We start from the raw sequence: 18,810 nt of genomic DNA, 5'->3' as shown, positions 1-18,810 counted from the left end.
GCCCTACCTCACCGAGGTGTTTGTGAAACTAAATACCCTGAAGCCTGGAAGGTGCTCAGATACTACAATGATGGAGGCTGTATAAGTATCACAGATAAAGACAGTGTGTAGCATTGGACCAAGGCTAGATTGCTTGGGGATCCTCCTAGATTAGAAGCATTTGAAAATAATTTTTTTTCTTCAGATTTTCTCTCTCTTGTTGGGTCCTGACCCTGCACTGACTCAACACGTGGAACGTTCTGCTCTGAGGAGTCCCGCTGAAGTCGTTCCAGGCTGAGCAGCCTTACTGTTGGACAGATTCATAAGCAAGTCCGTCCTTGCAGCATCAGGGCCTTGATATTTGAGTCTTTTCGGCAAGGAAGAGTGACTATGCTGCTGTCAAAGCCCAGACTAAAACGTCTTAAAAACTCACTAGGTCCCGTTGCAGTAGTTGAGGGTGTTGTGTAGCTACAGTGGGTACAAAATGTTCAGCCAGATGTGACTTTCAAGTTGATGCCTCTTTAAGACTCACCACATTTGTCCATATAGGAGCCTGTTCTTTACCATTGCTATATTCACCTGCAGTTGCTTGAGGAGCAGCGGTGGGGTTTGCAGCATCTGCTAAAGGTGTGTGGACTTTTCACCTACAACATTACAAAAAGGTCAATTTATTGGAAAAGTTTTGAGGAAAACCAGTTCTGCCCTCTGAACGGAGGCTGAAAGTCTTTCTGACTATTCTGTTGTCCATCCTTTTTTTTTTTTTTTTTTTTTTCCCCCCCCTCCCTGGGGACAGTGGAACCTTGAAATGTCAGGTGCATAGTGCTCACATTGGAGGAAAGCCCCAGCCATGGTTGAGAAGTGGGCTAATGAAGCAAGATCTGTGAGCACACTGACTAGCATTTGCTAAGACTTTTCCTGATCCCCTGGCCTCGCAGTGCATTTGCGTGTGTGAGAATGAAATGCACCAACTCTTTAAAAAACAATCTTAACCAGGCTAAGGAATCAGGGGTGAGAACTCTTCTAGCTCAACTATGCAACTTGCACATTTTCATTTACAAAAATCTTAGTTTTTGTTGCCAAGATACAATATAACAGGGGTGGCCAAACTTACTGACCCTCCAAGCTGCCTATGACAGTCTTCAGAAGTCCCAGACCCGGGGCTCACCTGCCAGGCTCGGGGCTTCTGCTGAAGGCCTGAGCCCAGTATGCATGCCCCGCAGGCCTGAAGCCCCGAAACCCCCACCCTGCAGAGGCAATGTGTGGTCACGTGCCCACCCAGATTTTTGCCAGGGTTTGCTGGCCCTGCTCGGTCATGTGGTGCTGCCGGGTCCTTCCTGCATGGCAGCTGCTGGAGCTGGCAAGCTGGGAGTTGCAGCCCTGGGGAGAGGCCAGGCAGCAGCAAACAGCTGAGAGGTGCAGGGAGAACTGCTGCCTCTCCTCGTGGAGCTAAAGCCACAGCACCCTCCTTGCAGCTCCCAGCTGTTTGCTGCTGCCTGTTCATGCAGAGCTAACACCTGAGAGCTACAGGAAGGTTCCCTAGAGGGTGAAAGGGGGTGTGTGCCTGGGAGGGGATGACTCAAGCTGGGGGGGCAAAACTTTAGATTGTAGGCCCCTGGCAACGGCAGGCACTAGTCGTCCTCTGGCAGATGCTCCTAGCCCCACCACCTGCTGCAAGGCAAAAGCCCCGAGTTCCTCCCCTTCCCAGGCTGATAGGTGGAGAATGATGTGAGGGAGGGGGGCTCCGTGAGCTGCACTTTAACTGTAAAGGAGCCACATGTGGCTCGGAGAGCTGCGGTTTGACCACTCCTGCAATATAACCTAAGGTACATAAGAATAAGAACAGCCATACGGGGTCAGACCAAAGGTCCATCTAGCCCAGTGTCCTGTCTTCCAACAGTGGCCTGTGCCTGGTGCCCCAGAGGGAATGAACAGAACAGGGAATCATCAAGTGATCCATCCCCTGGTGCCCATTCCCAGCTTTTGGCAAACAGAGTCTAGGGACACCATCCCTGCCAGAACTAAGCACAGTAACACTAAAACAGATACACGGGGGTTACCATCTGCTCCTCTGCTCTAATGTGGTACATTTCCCTGTGCAGCCCAACATGACTTTAGCCTTTGTAGTTGCTGTATAACAGTGTTTAGCTATATCTCTGCCCACTCTCAGCATCAGTGCTCCTCATTTTCTTCCTCCCAGGGTGTACCTGTGTTTCAGATTATTTCCCCCAAATGTATGAGCTGCATTTTTTCTATGATAAATCTCATTTGGTTATTTCCTGCCCATGTTCCTAACCTCCAAAAGGGCACAGAGAAATTCTCTGTCCTTTGTGGTATCTACACATTTAGCATGCTTTCCACTAAAGTTGGTAAAAGGTTCAGAAGGAATCGTTTGTACAATGTGCCTGTCTAATCTGTGTAACACTTTATTTTGCACAAGATGACAAATTATTCCACATTAATGGTGCTGCGAGACTACTGGAAAAAGTGAGCTTCTTGTGAAATAAAGAAAAATGCTAACAGAAAATAACACAAAGAGGTGGTGGTATTGCTCCCCTAAAGTCACGTGCTCTCATGGATGAAGCCCAGGGTTAGGACGCAGGAGCTCAGTTCCTACCCCTGCTGCTGCCTGGCCTTAGTCTGCACATACAGCACTTCACAGACCTTAATCGGGCCCATTTTACAGATGGGGAAATTGTGGTGCAGAGGTGAGGTGACCTGCCCATGGTCACAGCATGTCAGTGTCAGAACCAGGGTTTGAAGCCAAGTTTCATATTTAGGTCCTAGCCTGGTCCACTGGAGCAGAGCATCACCTCGGAGGTGGTACCCCGTCTGTGCAACAGGAGCCCCCTCTATTACCCTGAAGTTTCCACCATGCTCCGTGTCTGTCAGCTTCTCCAAGGCAAGGTACAGCCTCTGAACTCCTCCCCCAAGCCCCTCCCCAGTCCACAAGCAAGGCCCCCTCCACTCTTGCCATGCTGCTTACAGAGGAGCAGGTTACCTAGGGTTGTTCCCTTTCCCCACCCTGTCTGTGAGGCCATCTGCTTAAAATGAGTTCCTAGGAGCCAGAATGGACTCTTCCCCTAGCATGTCATGAGTGCTACTGGAACCAAAGGGCAGTCACAACACTACCGGGGTTAGTGTGGCTACAGCCCCCCTCCCAGAAGGTCGGTGGTATCCTGTCCTTTTTACAGACCCCACGGGTGAATGATTTGCCCTGTGCTGTGGCCAAACAAAGTCCTCTATCCCACTACTCATGCTGCTAGAGACCCCACACACACTATCCAGATGGATTTTGGGGTGGAATGGAGGCCCAGGCTGCCCTCCCTTTGGGAAAGGTTTTCCACCTGCAGAAAGGAACCGCAGCAGCCAGCTACGCTACAAGGGTCCAAGCCCAGGAGGAAGCAACAGGCATGGAAGGTGACTCATTACACATAAAATTAATTTATTTTCCCTCTGTTCATCGGCTGTGGCTCGGCCACTGGAGCAGACTGTATCCCGACAGCCCACTCTCACCAGTGCTGCCTGAGCAGACGCCTCCCAGCTCCATTCCCATGTGCAGCAGCAGCCCAGATCTGCCTGGAGTGGGAGGAGTGGGGGCGGGGAGGGTCAGTCAGGTGCCAGCGGCAGAGGCCACGATGCTGGCGTCCTGTGGGCCACATGGAGCCGCAGCGGTGGTTGGGCTACAGCTCAATGCAGCGTGCTGTTGCTCTGCTCCTCGAAGGCCATCTTGCCCAGCAGTTGGCTTTCCAGCTCCACATTGCTCACTGGCAGCTGGAAGAAGTTCATCTCGGCTGCCAAAGCAGCCATGGCAGAGGGGTCCTGGCCAAACTGGGCCCGAAGCATCATGTCCATTTTCTCCAGGCGCCGCTTGAGCCTCTTGGCCTCGCGCTCCCGGATGAGCCGAGCCTGCCGCTTCTCCGGGGTCTCATTAGCACGTTTCAGTCTCATGGCCTCCCGGTCCCTCTGCAGCCGCCTCGCCCGCTGTTCATCTGTCTCTTGCATGCGTTGCAGGCGTTTAGCCTCTCGGTCCCGCATGCGCCTCACCTCCCGCTCCTCTGGCGTCTCGTTGTCCCGCCGGCTCTTCTTGGCCGTGCGCTCCCGCTCCAGGCGCTGAAGCCGCACTTCCAGTGGCTCGTTCTGCCGGCGAAGCGCCCACTTGCGCACGCCAGGAGCCTGTGCCTCCAGCAGCTTCCGATAGGCAGCACAGTTGTTGCACACTAGGAGGATGCCCGCAGGATACACAGGGGGGTTAAAGGCAACGTCCTTCTCCTCAGCACCGGAAGGGCCCTCGCTGTGCGGGGTGGGCAAGGAATCTGCTATCACTTCTGGCAGTTTCTCACTGGAAAGCAGAAAGAACAGAATCAAGGATCTCCTGCTGACACAGTGTGCCCTGCAGGGAGCCCCCCGCACAGGGGAGAGGCAATGGCCCAACCACTAACAGCCCACGATGGAGGTGTGCATCAAGGGCTTTGGTGATGTTAACATACCTGGACACATTTGCCAGGAGCCCCCACGTAAAGGGTGTGGGGACAATGTCAGCAATGAATTAAGGCTGGGGAGACTGAATTCAGGAATTACCCAGTTAGCCGCTCAGATGCTCCAGCCCTGGCACCTTTGGATTTCATGCTTCAGTTGTAATTCTGCTACTGAACAGCTCATCCACCAGAGCCAGGGTTACCTGAGTCCAGAGCCTCAGAGCCACCTGCCCTGCCCGGAGACTCAGTGCCCACGACGATTCCTCCAGGAAGGACAAAGGGCAGGGGAACAGCATGGGACTGAGCTTGGCTCTAGTGCTCCACCAGACACTGGAATTTCTAGAGTAAAGGAAACAACACTGCTTTCCTGTAGGGCTCTGCGTGGCTTGGTCTAGGACTTAGGGAGCCAGTTCTAGACAGCATGGTCAGGGAGTTCTAGCCCTGAGCACAGACTCTGGATCTGCCTGTGGCGAGGGACAGCTGGAAGTAGGCTCCCTTGGGGAATAGTTCCAGCTCTCCCTCAAGTGCAGGGTAGCAGCAGTTAATGTTTTACTCCAGTCTCCAAAGGCTGAGGTGATCAATCCGGTGGCTTCACCTGAAGCAGCCCTGCTAATTGTGACTCTCGGGGCCTGACATGTCTGCATGCAACCCCAACCGAAGCGGGAGGAAAGTCTCACCTGTTGAATGTGGCATGGCTGGTGAAGTGCGCCCCACACACTGCACAGTTTGACAGTTGGTCCTCTGAGTGGATCAGGAGGTGTCGCCCCAGGGACCCTGGGGAGCTGAGGGCTCTGCCACACACCGGACACATGTAGCTCTTGGCGCTGACCACAGCTGCAGTGTGCTGCAAAACAAGCCCTAGGTTTTCAGTGACCAAACTGCCCAGAAAGCCTGCTCTGCCTGTTAAATGCTCGGTGGGTATGGAGAAATCTTTCAGCTCCTCCCCGTGGTTTGGTACTTGGCTTGCCTCTGTTGCTACCACCAGAACCTTTGTCTGTAGGTTCCCGGGCAAAGCCCAAGTCCTTGAGAATGAACTGCAGTGGTAGGCATGTTGGTTATGGGAGGTGAAGCTTGTTTACGGCTGCATGTCAGTGCATGAGGAGGCAGTTAGGGCTCAGGCCCTTGGAGCGGAAGGGCCTGGAAAAGTCTACTTGCAGTATTCACTGCTGCAGCTGAGGGAGCGCTTCCTCTGTATAAAGCGTGATCGAGTTCACTTAGGGAAGGTGCCTGCAAACATGTGCATGCAAAACCAGCCTCACGTAAACGGCAACTGGGAACTGAGACTGGGTTAGAATGAAAGGCCTACAGAAGGGGTGACTTTTTTCTGTCATACCAAAGGGGCTGCCCTTGGCTGCTGGTTTGGGGCAGGAAAGTGTTTCATTACTAGTTGTACAAACACTAACCTGGTGGGGGGCCCCAGCAAGGGCTGGCCTGGTGCAGAGCTGCAGCTCTCTGTGAAAGAGCAGCTGTTTCGATAGGTGGGACCCATGACAGGACTGGCTAGGCCAGCAGGATGGGTCTTGCCCCAATGCACACTGCAAAGCAGTTTCTGTGCCTAGTTTGAAAACAGCTGGAGATTCCCAACCGGGGCTGAAATTAGCTGAGGTCAGCCCCTAGAGTTGTGAGACGGGGCGCGGCAGAGAGGCCACGTTCCAGAGCGCTTGGCTGATTCCACTATTCTGGTTTGCAGCGTCTACAGTCACCTTCAATTACTTTCCAGCTGGAAATGTGTCTTTGCTACTGACAAAATCAGAATCAGGATAACCCTGCAGTCCCTCCTCCAGTGTCAAGTCTGAACGCGGGGCCAGCAAAGGGCTCCTCCAGGTCCTTCTATCACTTCAGTTCCTTTCACCCCGAGAGAGGGCTGAGCCCTGGTTATCTAAGTTCATAAGGAAAACGTCTCCTACCTGGTACACGTGAGCAATGAGCTGCTCTCTGCTCCCACATTCCAGCTGGCAGAGTGGGCACTGCGACAGTCCCAGCATGGGGGCTGTGTTCAAATCCTCAGTCACCTAAGAACAAGGAGAAGCCAATTCAGTAAGAGTCAGGAAAAGAGATTTCCTTCTCGCAGCCCACCCCACTCTCACGTGCACTGCAGCAGGACACTCCATAAACCCTTCTGCCTCACATCACCTCACTGCCTGCACAGCTCGGACAATATGCCCGATCTCGCTGCGTTCTGACCCGGGTCCTTGGCAGGGGGGACTATTCCCAGCTCCTCTGTGCAAACAGGAGGAAAAAGCCGACCCCACACAGAGCTTCTATAGCCCACAAGGCAGAAGAGTCAGAAGCGCCATGGAGTCCACAGGTTTCTTGTGGGCACTGCATAGGGTCGGCTTTTTCCTCCTGTTTGCATGGCGGAGGCACTGGAACAGTTCCCCCACTGCCAAGGACCCAGGTCAGCGAGGTGTGAGGTAGGCCATGTTCTCTGACCTGTGCCGGGCAGACAGGTGGTACAAGGCAGAAAAATTGGACATGGAAGACACTTGGGACTGGCTGACAAGGTGAGCGAGGTAATATCTTCACCCACCCTGTCCCTCTCATATTCTGGAACCTAGACGGCGATAACTGCACTGCGTGGCCTGGGCAGCAATCAACAGCAAGGGTGGAGGGAAGTGGATCAGAGAGACAGCAGAGGACTCCGTCCAGTGCCATGTCCTGGGAGTGGCTCACTTGAGCAGATGTAGCTCAGATTCCCTCTGCCCCCTCTTCTGTCCCCTACCCCAGAGCGGCTGCTCCTGGCAGTCCGAGAGCTCCCAGAACAGTAGCCTACATGCCTTGGCCCGTGTTTGGAGAAGGCAAGATACATAGCACCACTCCCCATAAAGAAAACTGAGCCAGACCTGAGTAGGTGCCCAAGCACCTCCATTCTGGGGAGCTGCCAGAACGTCCTGCAAGGGAGTGAACTGCTTGCCTCATTTTCTCCAATCCGTTGGTTTCCAGCTACAGGCTGCTCTGCATTTTCTAATTCCTTTTTCACTTTCACCATTGTGCCATCCTCCTCCGAAGTGTGCGAAGAGACTTCATCCTGTGTGGTCTCCTCTTCCTCACCCTCGCTGTCACCTGGAACACACAAACCAATCACTTGAGGCCCTACGCAGCAGCTTAAGGCCAGCCCCTAAAACAGTCAATAGCTACAGGACTCATCCAAGTATACACACACTCTGCACCCTCCAACCATCCCCACAGTCAGTCTCCTCCATCCATTACCCGAAGGTGCTGAACTCACTGCTGCTGGAGTCCTGATCCTGCAGCTGGTGAATTGTTGGCCGCTGGTCTCCAAAGGCTCCAGGAAAGTCACTTTTCATCATGGCCTGGCGGGCTTGCTCCTCCAGCCCTGCGAAGACCTGCTCCCCTGGCAGCCACAAAGACAGAACAGTCAGAGGCTGCGTTTCCAGCGCACTCTTCAGCATGTTCTTCCAGGAGCTACATTCAGGCACCAAGCTGCTCAGACACACCTGCTCTTATCAGCCTCAAGCAAGAATCTGTTGAAAGCTCTGCACTGTCCTGCCCCAGGGCACCAACACCCTTGTGCCTGCTTAGCATGGGGCTAATTGTTAGAAGCTGGTAGTGACAAACTCCTGCCCCCAGTCACCCCTCCCCACCAAAAACACACTGCGCCCTGCCCATCCTCTCCCTACATCCCCGGCCTGGCACACAGAGCCGACAGAAACCCTCTTCTAGCCCAAGGTATGCTCACGCCACAGCCAGATGGGCCCGACAGAGTGTGCTTTCACCACATGGCCACGCTGCCAGCAGGGGGACTGATGTAAATAATTGGTTTTTAATCTTGTTTTGTATTTGTAATTAATTTTTTTTTTAAAAAAAGGTTGATTCTCAGTGGTTGGTAACCATTGAAACGTTGATTTGCAGCTAAATGTAGCTGTTCCACTAGATTCGGCAGGTTTCTGCTAAGCAGCAGGATGTGCTCTCTTTACACATTTAAGCAATTTTACAGCTTAGTCAGATTCTTAATGGTTACATGTTTTATATTTTGTTAGCAAACGGCAAGTGCTACATTTCTTGGATGATCTGTTTTCCTGGTGAGCTGTGTCAAGCTGCATTTGGATGGAAATTGGAATGCAATTACAAATGCACAGACTCAGCATTGTGACGTTGTTCTAAAAGACGCCGTATGTCCAGGGGGATTATTTTGGGGAAGTGCTGTGGCCTGTGTTATGCTGGCAGTAAGACTACTTGAGCACCGGGTCCCCTCTGGCCTTGGAAGCTAAGACTTGTTTCTCATTAGCTAAACAGAACTACCTGAAATGTGCTAGATACACTGGGAACAATGGATTTCTCAAACCCTGTTTGGCATCTCCACTGGGTCTATGAAAGGCCGTATTAGCGGCAGTTACTGCAGTGATCTGACCGGGGCCCAGAGCCACAAAAGCACTTACGTGCCTAAGCCTCAAGGGGACCTGCCCAAGTGCCGGGTTTGGCTCCACTGTGATCCACAAAACTCCCATCAAACTCTGTAGGTGCCTAAACTCACTTGGCACCAAAGTCTCTGCCTTGGGGCATGTGCACTGCTGTCTCCCACTAGGCGTCTGGGTGCCTGTCTCACACCCAGCCCCAGGGCGTTCCATGAACCAGGGGAAGAGAAAGGACTTGCACAGGGCTCTGCTACCGCTCCAGATAGCGCTCTCACCGCTGAGCTATGGGTTATTCTGATACGGGGCTGACTTGGTCGCCACAGATACTCCAGCAAGAGCATGGGAATGAGAGAGCTAACAGACCCTGGGCCACTCCCCCTGCTCCGATCACTCTTTCAGTATTTCTCCCCCACCAGTCTCCACTTTGTGTGACACCATGAGGTGCCTACCTCATTCCCGCAAGAAACCCCTTCAGCACCAACGCTGCCTGGCTGCAGGGTTCTGTTCCCGGCTCGCTAGCTGCAGCCTGGGCTGAGGCACCTTTCTCCAAAGAGGGATGGGGGCTTAGCACACACCCTTGCGCATCGCCCTTAGGCAGCCCCTTGCCTGGTGCGCTGGCTTCTGTGGCTCCCGTTCTTAGGCCTCTCTCGCCCCATGGATTGTATAGAGGCCCCGGCACCTAACTCAGCTCTACGGATCGCAGCCTTGGTCCTGTGCAGCGTGACGGAGTGTTGCAACCTCTCTGTCCCATTGTGAATCCCACTCATGGCGCTTCCCTGCCACGACACTAATGGTAGCCAGGCGCCTAAACACCTTGAGGATCTGGGCATCTGGCCTTCAAGATTTCAGAACCAGTAGCTCTCACCCACTCACACCTCATTTGTATTCATTGACTGGACGAGGAAAACAAACTTTCCTGCCAGTTCAACTCCTAGCTGGTGCTCAACTTTGAAGTCACTGAACTGAACTAGCTGAATAAACTGAAATGAAGAAAATATTCTCTCTGCACCTGTAGATGAGGCTGCTGCTGTCAAAAGCTAGTTTAGCATTAGACTCTGGTTCCCCATGCTTAGCCAGCAACTGCTACCAGTTCAGTGATAACTTTCCTTAACATTTCGGCAGCAAACAGATACGGCTTGAATGCTTTTTATTTAATTTAAACTATCTGAGTAGGTTATTGTAAGTTTAGGCCTCAATATACGTTATCATAATTCAAATAGGTTTATTTTTTAAAAGAAAATCTCTATTTAAATGCAAAATCTAACAAAAATAATATTTTTTTAAATGAAGGATTGATTTTTATCCACCCTGATTATCTGACAAAAAACATGCAAAAATGGAGTTAAGGTTGAGATTGCATATCAGTAATTTAGGGTAAAAGATGTCACAATAATGTTGTAATTAGCCCCAAATCAGGCACTATAAGCTCAGACGTTCAGAGTTAGGGTTACATTTAAAAGAACACCAACCATGATACGGTCTGGAAATGCACTGGTAGGGTCCCAACACAACTTTAACTTTGCCCTGCAGTGACCCTATGCAATGATCAGATCATTCTCAGAAGTGCCTTTTAATGCTTGAGATCACACATTAGATTAAATCAGTGGCTCTCAACCTTTCCAGATGACTGTACCCCTTTCAGGAGTCTGATTTGTCTTGCGTACCCCCAAGTTTCACCCACTTAAAAACTACTTGCTTACAAAATCAGACATAAAAATACAAAAGTGTCACAGCTCACTGTTACTGAAAAATTGCTGACTTTCTCATTTTTACCATATAATGATAAAATAAATAAATCAGAATATAAATATTGTACTTACAGTTCAGTGTATAGCATACAGAGCAGTATAAACAAGTCATTGTCTGTATGAAAGTTTAGTTTGTACTGATTTCGCTAGTGCTTTTTATGTTTCCTGTTGTAAAACTAGGCAAATATCTAGATGAGCTGATGTACTCCCTGGAAAACCTCTGTGTACTCCCAGGGGTACACATACCCCTGGTTGAGAACCAGTGGATTAAATAGATTGATTGTTAAAGACACATGATATTTTCTCGTTTATCCCCCTTCATGGTGTCACTAGGGGGCAGAGTTAAGGTTATTTGGGTGCCTTACCTGTGCATTTCCAGAACTTAACATGTTTAGCTGTCTCTTAAATTTAACCCAAAGTCTGAATTTCCTGGGTTTATAATGCCTGATTTTAGGGTAATTACAACATCCCTGTATATGTATTTTACCCTAAATTACTGTCATGCACCGTAACATGAGACCTTAACTCCATTTTAATCTAGCTTTTGTCTGTGAATTTCTTTGTTAAATTATTAAAAAGTTCCAAACCCAACAAAAATGCTTCCATGGGCTATTTCTAATGATTTGAAGTTGTTGTTGTTTTTCTAACTAACCTGTCAGGCCAGATTTACGGGTGTGCTCTGGCTGCTTTACATCACTATAGAGCAGTGCAAAGCAGCTGGGGCACAGTGGCTGGTTAAGCTGCGCTTACAGCTTCTTTGCATTGTCAGAGCAGCACAAAGCAGCTGGAGCGCATACCCTAGTGTTCCCCCCCCATCCTGTTTGCTACATTCTCCTATCCACACATGCCAAATTCATCTTCCCTGCAGTTCACCACATGCCCCCCGCCCAAACTCCTGTGTTTTCCTGTCCTCATCAGTTCTCCCTCCTAGCCTCTCAGCTGAGTAGATTTGATGTAACAGGTAGCTTTTGAAAATAAATATTTAGCACTGTCATTCTTTGTGTTATTCTTCATACCTGAAAAATTATCCTGCTAAGAAACTCATACACAGCTCCCCTTTTCAAAATGGCCTGTTCTCAACAGGACTGAGGACACTGGCTGCCCGCAGCAAATATGGTCACTGCCATCCTTTGTTCCCAATGGAAGTGAAGCCAAGCTGCCCTCCAGGAAAATGGTGACTCCCCATACTATCAGGAAGCAAAAATGCTAGGCAGCGGTAGGCATTTGTGCTAAGGACAGCCTCAGTGAGAACAATGGGAGATACTGGCCATTTTGAGAAGTGTATCTTAATTGAGGGCATGTCATGGCCTTAGTCCTACTGAGAATAGGAGATGGCAGCCATGCTGACATAGGGCAGTTCTTTGATTCATCAGCCTCTCTGTACAGAGAACATTAATCCTACACAAACTACTCATTGCCCCAGACCATGCTTCACCTCTCTGCCAATCTTGTGCAGATTTCGAGCTGAGATTGTTTGGGATGAACAAAAACCTGACACGAGGTGTTACATTTTTCAAGGGACTAATTTTTAAATCCATTTTAACCCAAACTAATTGTTGGCTTTATTTGTAAATACTCAGGAAATTCAGTAACAAACTCAGAGTAAATGCTGTAATTTTGGAGAAGATGCACTGTACATAAAGAAATTTAAGTGCAAAACTCGCTTTAAATCTGAAGCTATGGCTGGTGTCCCCATAGTTAAAAAACTTCATTGGGATAGCCACCATCATAAGTATCAATGACAGAGCATGTCCATATTAGGCAGCTGTTTCACTTACAGTTTTGTCCCACGTCCACACTTGCCCTGCCTTCTCACTACCTGTCCCACAGTCCCTGGCATGCTTGATGAAGCCGTGAGTTGTGAGAGTTCAAAAAGCCTTCAGCAATTCCAGGGGAATTATGGGAAAGGAGGTCAAATTCCCATAATCCCCTGGTAAATTCCCAAAAGCCTCTGGTTGCCAGCATAATTTCCTAATTCTTTTGTCAGAAATGGAGCCGAGGCTGCACGCTCAACAAGGAAGGTTTCTCCTGGAGTTTTTGGAAAGCAATTATTAGGTGTGTGAGGCAAGGTAGCAAAGGATAGTGTGGTGGGGCCTGTGTCTGAAAGCAGCAGTTCCCAGTCACGTACACCTTCACCCAGTGGATGATTCCAAATAGTGCTGGAGAATGATTTCGATTGGGTGGAGTGCTGCTTCTGTCCTTTTGAGTCCCAATCTCAACCTCAGACTGGCAGGACCAAGGTACGAGAGACCTGAGGCAAGCAGCAAAGAACGCAGAATTTCAGCACTTGTGGGGAGCTGGTTCCAACAGATTATGACCATAAAATCCTCATTCTCCTATGGTAAATTGCTCTCCTGGATTATTACTAGTGAGCAGGGAACCATGCTAGACTTGTATGTCTGTGGGGGGCAGCAAGGGTATGAGAGCAAGGTGGAGAATGTACCAGAGATCACTAAAGGAGTCAAATCATTAGGGTTCCTATTCCTATAATCAGGCACTATTGGTGGGACATGTCCCTCCCAGCCTGGCCCATGGGGATGTGGGCCTTACCGTGGGGTCCTGAACACATATGTAATGTGACTGGACCAAGTGTGTGACATCAGGATTCTCCTAAGCACGGGGCTTTGCAGGAGTGTGCAGAGAGGGACTCTTCCTCTGAATAATATCAACCTCAGTCTCCAGGAGTGATGTCGTGCTAACAGCTGCCTGCTGCCTTTCTGCAGATCACATGTGAAACCAAGGTGGTTACTTGCAGGAGCAGTGGAGGAAGGAGGCAGCACCACTCCCAGCTGGACTAGACAGACAGTCATGGCAGTGCTGCAGACTCTCAGCATTCTGCCCATATCACACAGTCCAGGAGCACATGCATTTTAAGTGCCTGTGTGGAACTGGGGAGAGGGAATTCAATGTTACACTACTTTTTTAGACCCCTCATTAAGCTCCGACCCTATTACACTGACCTAGCCTCTCAGGGGACTGATGGAGAAGTGCACTGTTGGGGTACAGACAGGCCAGTCGCACCAGTCCAGGGACTTGTGATGTGGTGGTGGTGGGATTTTCCTCTCGTTGTTTGTGTGCATTCATATAGCTCCTGAGTTGGTGGTGTTGTGGCTTGTAGGGATAAAGGACAGTGTGCTGGGTATTGAAATCACAGATGCTTTTCCACAACTTTATTAAATACAAACAAGGCTGCAGGTCTGCTGCAATACTAAAACAAGTCACCAGAGTTACACCACAACCGGCTAGAGCGAGCATGCTGAGGTTCCTGATAGTGCCTTGCTTTTGGGCTCCAGTTCTCCTTTCCAGAGTCTTGTAAAAGAGTGGGGTGCCTGAGAATGGCTGTGGTGGTACAGGGCCCCAGTGGTGTTGGGCACGAGGGGAAGGCATGGCTGCCAAGACCAGATGGTGCCAACTTGGCAAGCAGTTTTTCCTGAGCCCTGCCCCTCTGGGCCCTGCCTCCTCCATTCACATCTCTCGCGCTCTGGCAAAAGCCTTACATAAGTCCCCTGTCCTGCTCAGCCTACACGAGTTCTGAGAGGAGCCTCTTTAAATACTTGTACAAGTTCAAGGAGGGGCCAGAGTCCCTGTTCACACAGGTCTTCTCCGCACTTCCTTTTCCAGGACCTGAAACTTGCTCAGCGGGGAGCTAATGCACCTGCCCATCCCTGTTCGGGCATGTCCATATGGCTGTAAAGGCACTGAAATGAAAAAAAAGAAAGGGAAGTTAATAACCACAGCAATAGCCCATCTAGCTCTCCTAGTATCAAGGGATTTGGTACAAGTGACCATTTATGTTCAGTTTGGAACTGAAAGCGAGGCGCTTTCTTCCTCCACCCAGAGCTGTTAAAGATATAGCAGAATTCTCACCCCACTTATAAGAATATGGGTGGGTGGGGAGGGAGGATTAACATGCTAATGAGATGAAGGGAATGGGGCCAGGAGGTGGTCACTGGAATCCAGCTAGCAAACATTACTTATTGCAGAACATCAAAAACATCATTTTGCAAAGGGTCCTGGGCACAAAAAGAAAAGCAACATCTGAGCAGGAGGAAACGCTTGAGCTCTGTAGCAGAACTGTTGGCGTGGAGGAGAAGGGTGACTTGTCTGAATGGAGGGAGGGTGAGCTTCGGGGACAGCTATGTCTACCACAACACTTGACTGCAGGGTTGGATGACGGCTGGGAAAGGTTTTCAGATATTAATCCTGAAAACTGGGAGAAAATAAAGGCTAAACTGAACTACCCCGGTATCTCCACTGGATTAAAAGAATTGCACTGCGTATCTCAAATCAGCAGGGAACAGGCTGTGTACTTATATATCATGGCCTGTATTATTTTTGCATCACTCTGCAAGGTAGGATTGTTTTTCATGCATTAAATGGCAGAACAGAATGATATAAGAAACGTGTATTAATCAGTTGCCATAGTCCTGCAGGAGGGGCAGCAATACAATGAAATGTAAATGCAACGACCATAGTACTTGATATTTGCCTACAGTAACTCCTCACGTAACGCTGTAGTTATGTTCCTGAAAAATGTAGCCAGCGGCTGGAGAGAAGAGGCACTTTCCCCTTCAAAGCCGGCTGGAGAGAAGCGACGCTTTCAAGGGGAAAGCGCCGCTTCTCTCCGGCCGCTGGCTGTGCGGCTGCCCCTGCTCCTCCTGAGTCCTCCGGCCCGTGCTCGCAGGGCCGCATTCCGAAAGGGGCTTTAGAGCTGCAGGCCAGGGCCCCCTTAGCCAGGGCCCTGCAGCCCCTAAAGCCCCTGCATTCCGGGTGGTCCTGTCTGCCGAGAGGGGGAGGGAGGGCAGCTTCCCCGCTTGCTCCCTCCATCCCAGAAAGTCCTAAGCGCCACCAAACAGCTGTTTGGTGGCGGGGGAAGTGCTGGGAGGGAGGGAGGAGGCGGAGAAGAGGAACTTGTGCAACGCTCCCTTGTAAAGTCAGCCAAACGACGTTATAAGGGAGCATTGCACAACTTTACACGAGTATGTTCCCTAATGGAGCAGCGATGTAACTTCGAAACAACGTTAAGCAGGAGGACGTTAAGTGAGGAGTTACTGTACTTGAAACAACAACATTCTCACTTTTATTGTGGTTTCTGTGCTCTTCTGAAGTTTTTCCCCTGCTATTCTACCCATTTGAGTGCAGCCACGCAACTGAGTATTTCTGTGCTAACTGGGAAGAGCAGACCATGTAGCTAACCCTGGTCTTTCAATGAGGGGGTGCCACAGTTGGGGAATAATGGTGGACTGAACTGGGCAGGCAAGGGAGGGACTTGCAGCTGCCAAACATCCCAGTGTGGCTGAGTGAGGAGAGAACAGGGACTAGTGGAGCGGGGAAGAGGTGAACACTTCTTCCCTCTTGTGAGCCTGTATCTGCCCATTTACAATCATCAATGGCGGCGTTCAGAACATTACAGAAAACTCTTCTCCAGCCCCCAACCCGCAAAATCAGACCCCGGTGGTAGATAGTACAATAAAAAGCTGCATACCTGTGGCCCAATTCCTCCTCCTCCCAAACTATCTCCGTCCCCAGGAAGAGATCCCTGTAATACGCCTGTCGTCTCCCATTCTGACTCCTCATACTGACAGTTCACCCAGTTCTTGGAGCTGATGCTCCTTGTCCGTCACAAGTGCTCTGCATGGCACTCCTGGGCTCTCTGCAGGCTGGGTGGATGGGTGAGTCCCAACAGTTCGGTGCCGCTCATTATAAAAGGGGTCAGTTTTCCATCCTGAGCTGGAGAGACTGTTATTGTCCTGGGTCATGTTGCATAGGCCTTTCAGTCCCTTTTTCTTCTTGTGGCACCACTTGCTTCTCCCGGTGATGCCTACGTCAAACAGCTGCTCAGATACCTGGTCATACATTAACGTGTTGTGTGTGAAGAAGTTCAATTGGTATCAGAGCACCTATCCCTAGATGGATACCGGAGCCTGTATGTTAGCTTCACACCAGCTGGCAGCATGTTCATATGATGATCTCCTCTGAGACATGGTGATAGAATCAGATATTGCAGAAATAGAAGATCTTGTTCACTGTGAAAATAGTGCACAACTGAACTCCAGTGTGTGCGGTGCTATACGTACAAATTACTAGCTTCCGAATAACTTCACCCCGTGCAGTGGAGTGCAGCAAACAGACCAGACAGGCCAGCTAGGCACTGTGGGACAGGAGGGGGAAGGCTATTTGTACTGTGAGAGCTGTTATGTCACTCATCTCATCCACTGATCTCCCTTGACATATGCTCAAAGCAAATCTAACCCAAATGATAGCTGTAATGCCTGTGCACTGTGTGTGTGGATGCGAGGTGTGTTACAGGCATGCTAGGAGAGACCACACAGTGGTTAGTGCCCCAAATGTCTCTTGTGAAAACAAGGCCCAAGAGTTAATGCACCAGGCAGCAAGTCACAGCTATACTGTGCCCAGTCTCAAACCAAACACAGAGGAATAGGAATCAGAGAGTACAAATTGCAGGGCAGCTGCCAAAAGTCACCACTAGCACCTCTGGCAATGCCACCAGGGAGGCCTTCTCCTCCTCCCATGCCTCTCTTGGGCTTTTGGGGTTTTCCAAATCCCAATCTCAGGGTCCCTGTGACAATCTCCCCAAACACACCCACTGGCTGTGCAGAGTGCAGCATGTGTAGATTTCTATTGCCTCATTCATACATAAGGACAGCAGAGAGAAACACACAAATGCACGCAAGGTGGTAGCATCAGCCAAGAGGGGCGTTTGGTAGGACTGTTCTAACTGCAGCATTCTGCTCTCAGTCTTGCCCTCCTACCAGTCACTCCATTCTTAGCAAGGACTCCAGCCTCTCATCCCCCGCTTCACAGTTCTCATAGGAGATACACAAGTCGATGAGCTCAGTCGAGGCCCCGGGGGTGCGTGTAACCCCAACTATCCTTCTTGGGTGGGTGACCGCACATCTCCACTCCCCGCACTCTGATGCAGCCATGCAGAAACAAGCTGGAGCTGTGCAGTGCCCCCTTTGTCACTGAAAGTTTGTGTGCCTGTCTCCTAGCTCCCGTGACGGCTCACTACGTGTCTGCCTACAGTCAGTGCTGACGCACACAGTGACTGCAACTCCTGCAACAGTAACCAAATGCTGGGTGCTTGACATTGCTTGAGAAACACAGGGTCACCTCTCAGCTCACTGCAGGGAGGGAAACTGAGGCACAACGTGACTAAAGCCTTGCCTTCACATACTGCAGTGGTGCCATTGTAGCGCTTTAGTGAAGATTCTCCTATGCTTACAGGAGAGCTCCTCCCCTTGTGTTGTTAATCCACCTCCCTGAGAGATGGTAGCTATGTGGATGGGAGAAGCTCTCCCACTACCTAGTGTTACACAGGAGGTTAGGTCGGTAGAACTACATCACCCAGGAGTGTGTGGATTTTTCACACCTCTGAGCGACATAGTTATACCGATATAGGTCAGTAGTGCAGACCTGGCCCAGGTGACTTGTCCAAGGTCACCCAGTGAGTCTGTGGCAGAGCAAGGATCAGACCCAGGAGGTCCTGGCACCCAGCCATGTTCTCAGAGCACACAGCCCAAAATTTCCTTCACTGCCCAAAACGCCAGCCGAGCCCAAAAGCCAAACACCACATTTCCTAGGGCACTTTCATCTGTGAAATGAGATGACTAAGTGCGGCTGGCATCCCCTGCACAAACACATCTACTCAGGTGTGCTGCGTGTCCATGCCTAGCCTTGCCACGCATGCCAGAGCGCGGCCAGTGCCGTAACTTCCCACGCTCACAGAGCACAACTACATCACTCTGACCATTCCAACTCTACATCCCCCAATCCCTTCCCCCCCCCCCCCCGCCCAACTCCAGGGAAATGCGACCAGGCAAGAGTGTCGCCATAGCATGGGGCACAATACTCACAATGCACTTTATTAGGAGTGGTCTGTTTCCGACGGGACATGATTCCCTGGCCCAGGAGCAGAGGGGTCCTTCCCTCGGCAGAGGGCTCACCTACGGAGAAGAAGAACCATCACACAAACCCACTGAATCCCTCGAAGTCCCCGGCCAAACTCACTCAGGTGGCTGGCTCTGCCCCCCGGCCTTCCAAGCTAACCCCAGAGTAAGGATCACCCCGCTGTGCACGCAGGGCTCATCCTGCAATCCCACCGGGCACCGGCTAAGTAACCGACTGCAGGCAAACTCACCCAGCCCAGCAAGGCCCCTGCTCACCAGGACAAGCAGCAACACACAGGGAACCAGCCCATCACCCCCCCAG

At 50.7% G+C, this 18,810-nt stretch overlaps 1 protein-coding gene across 3 annotated transcripts; it reads right to left on the bottom strand.

Moving 5' to 3' along the window:
* Positions 1–3,632: 3,632 nt before the first annotated feature.
* On the bottom strand, positions 3,633–18,773 carry LOC112103867 (zinc finger protein 821). 3 transcript variants are annotated; one of them, XM_026663241.2, is made up of 6 exons: positions 18,456–18,773; positions 7,684–7,809; positions 7,369–7,517; positions 6,362–6,466; positions 5,132–5,298; positions 3,633–4,318 (listed from the first exon to the last, which is right to left on the bottom strand). In XM_026663241.2, the coding sequence occupies exons 1-6, from the start codon at positions 18,493–18,495 to the stop codon at positions 3,667–3,669; spliced, it is 1,239 nt and encodes a 412-aa protein (XP_026519026.1). In that variant the 5' UTR covers positions 18,496–18,773; the 3' UTR covers positions 3,633–3,666. The 3 variants fall into 3 exon arrangements, with proteins under 3 accessions (XP_026519026.1, XP_024051605.1, XP_024051606.1); XM_024195838.2 differs by lacking the exon at positions 18,456–18,773 and adding an exon at positions 4,658–4,793 and having other exon boundaries at positions 4,230–4,318; positions 7,684–7,911; XM_024195837.3 differs by lacking the exon at positions 18,456–18,773 and having other exon boundaries at positions 7,684–7,911.
* Between the last annotated feature and the right edge of the window lie 37 nt (positions 18,774–18,810).

This window comes from Terrapene carolina, unplaced genomic scaffold (genome assembly GCF_002925995.2).
Source record: "Terrapene carolina triunguis isolate 2854851 unplaced genomic scaffold, T_m_triunguis-2.0 Scaffold32922, whole genome shotgun sequence".
Taxonomy (NCBI): Eukaryota; Metazoa; Chordata; order Testudines; family Emydidae; genus Terrapene; species Terrapene triunguis.
The sequence above is the reverse complement of the archived record's forward strand: the minus strand, read 5'-3'. Positions and strand labels throughout refer to the sequence as shown.

Bases quoted from the DNA above. Each gene is read 5' to 3' on its own strand.
- LOC112103867 (XM_024195837.3), bottom strand. From the start codon at position 7,867: ATGCTGAAGAGTGCGCTGGAAACGCAGCCTCTGACTGTTCTGTCTTTG. The intron at 5,299-6,361 runs GTAGGAGACGTT...CTTGTTTTGCAG, and splicing joins TCATTGCTCACGTGTACCAG to CACACTGCAGCTGTGGTCAG. The intron at 4,319-5,131 runs GTGAGACTTTCC...TCTGCTTTCCAG, and splicing joins AGCCATGCCACATTCAACAG to TGAGAAACTGCCAGAAGTGA.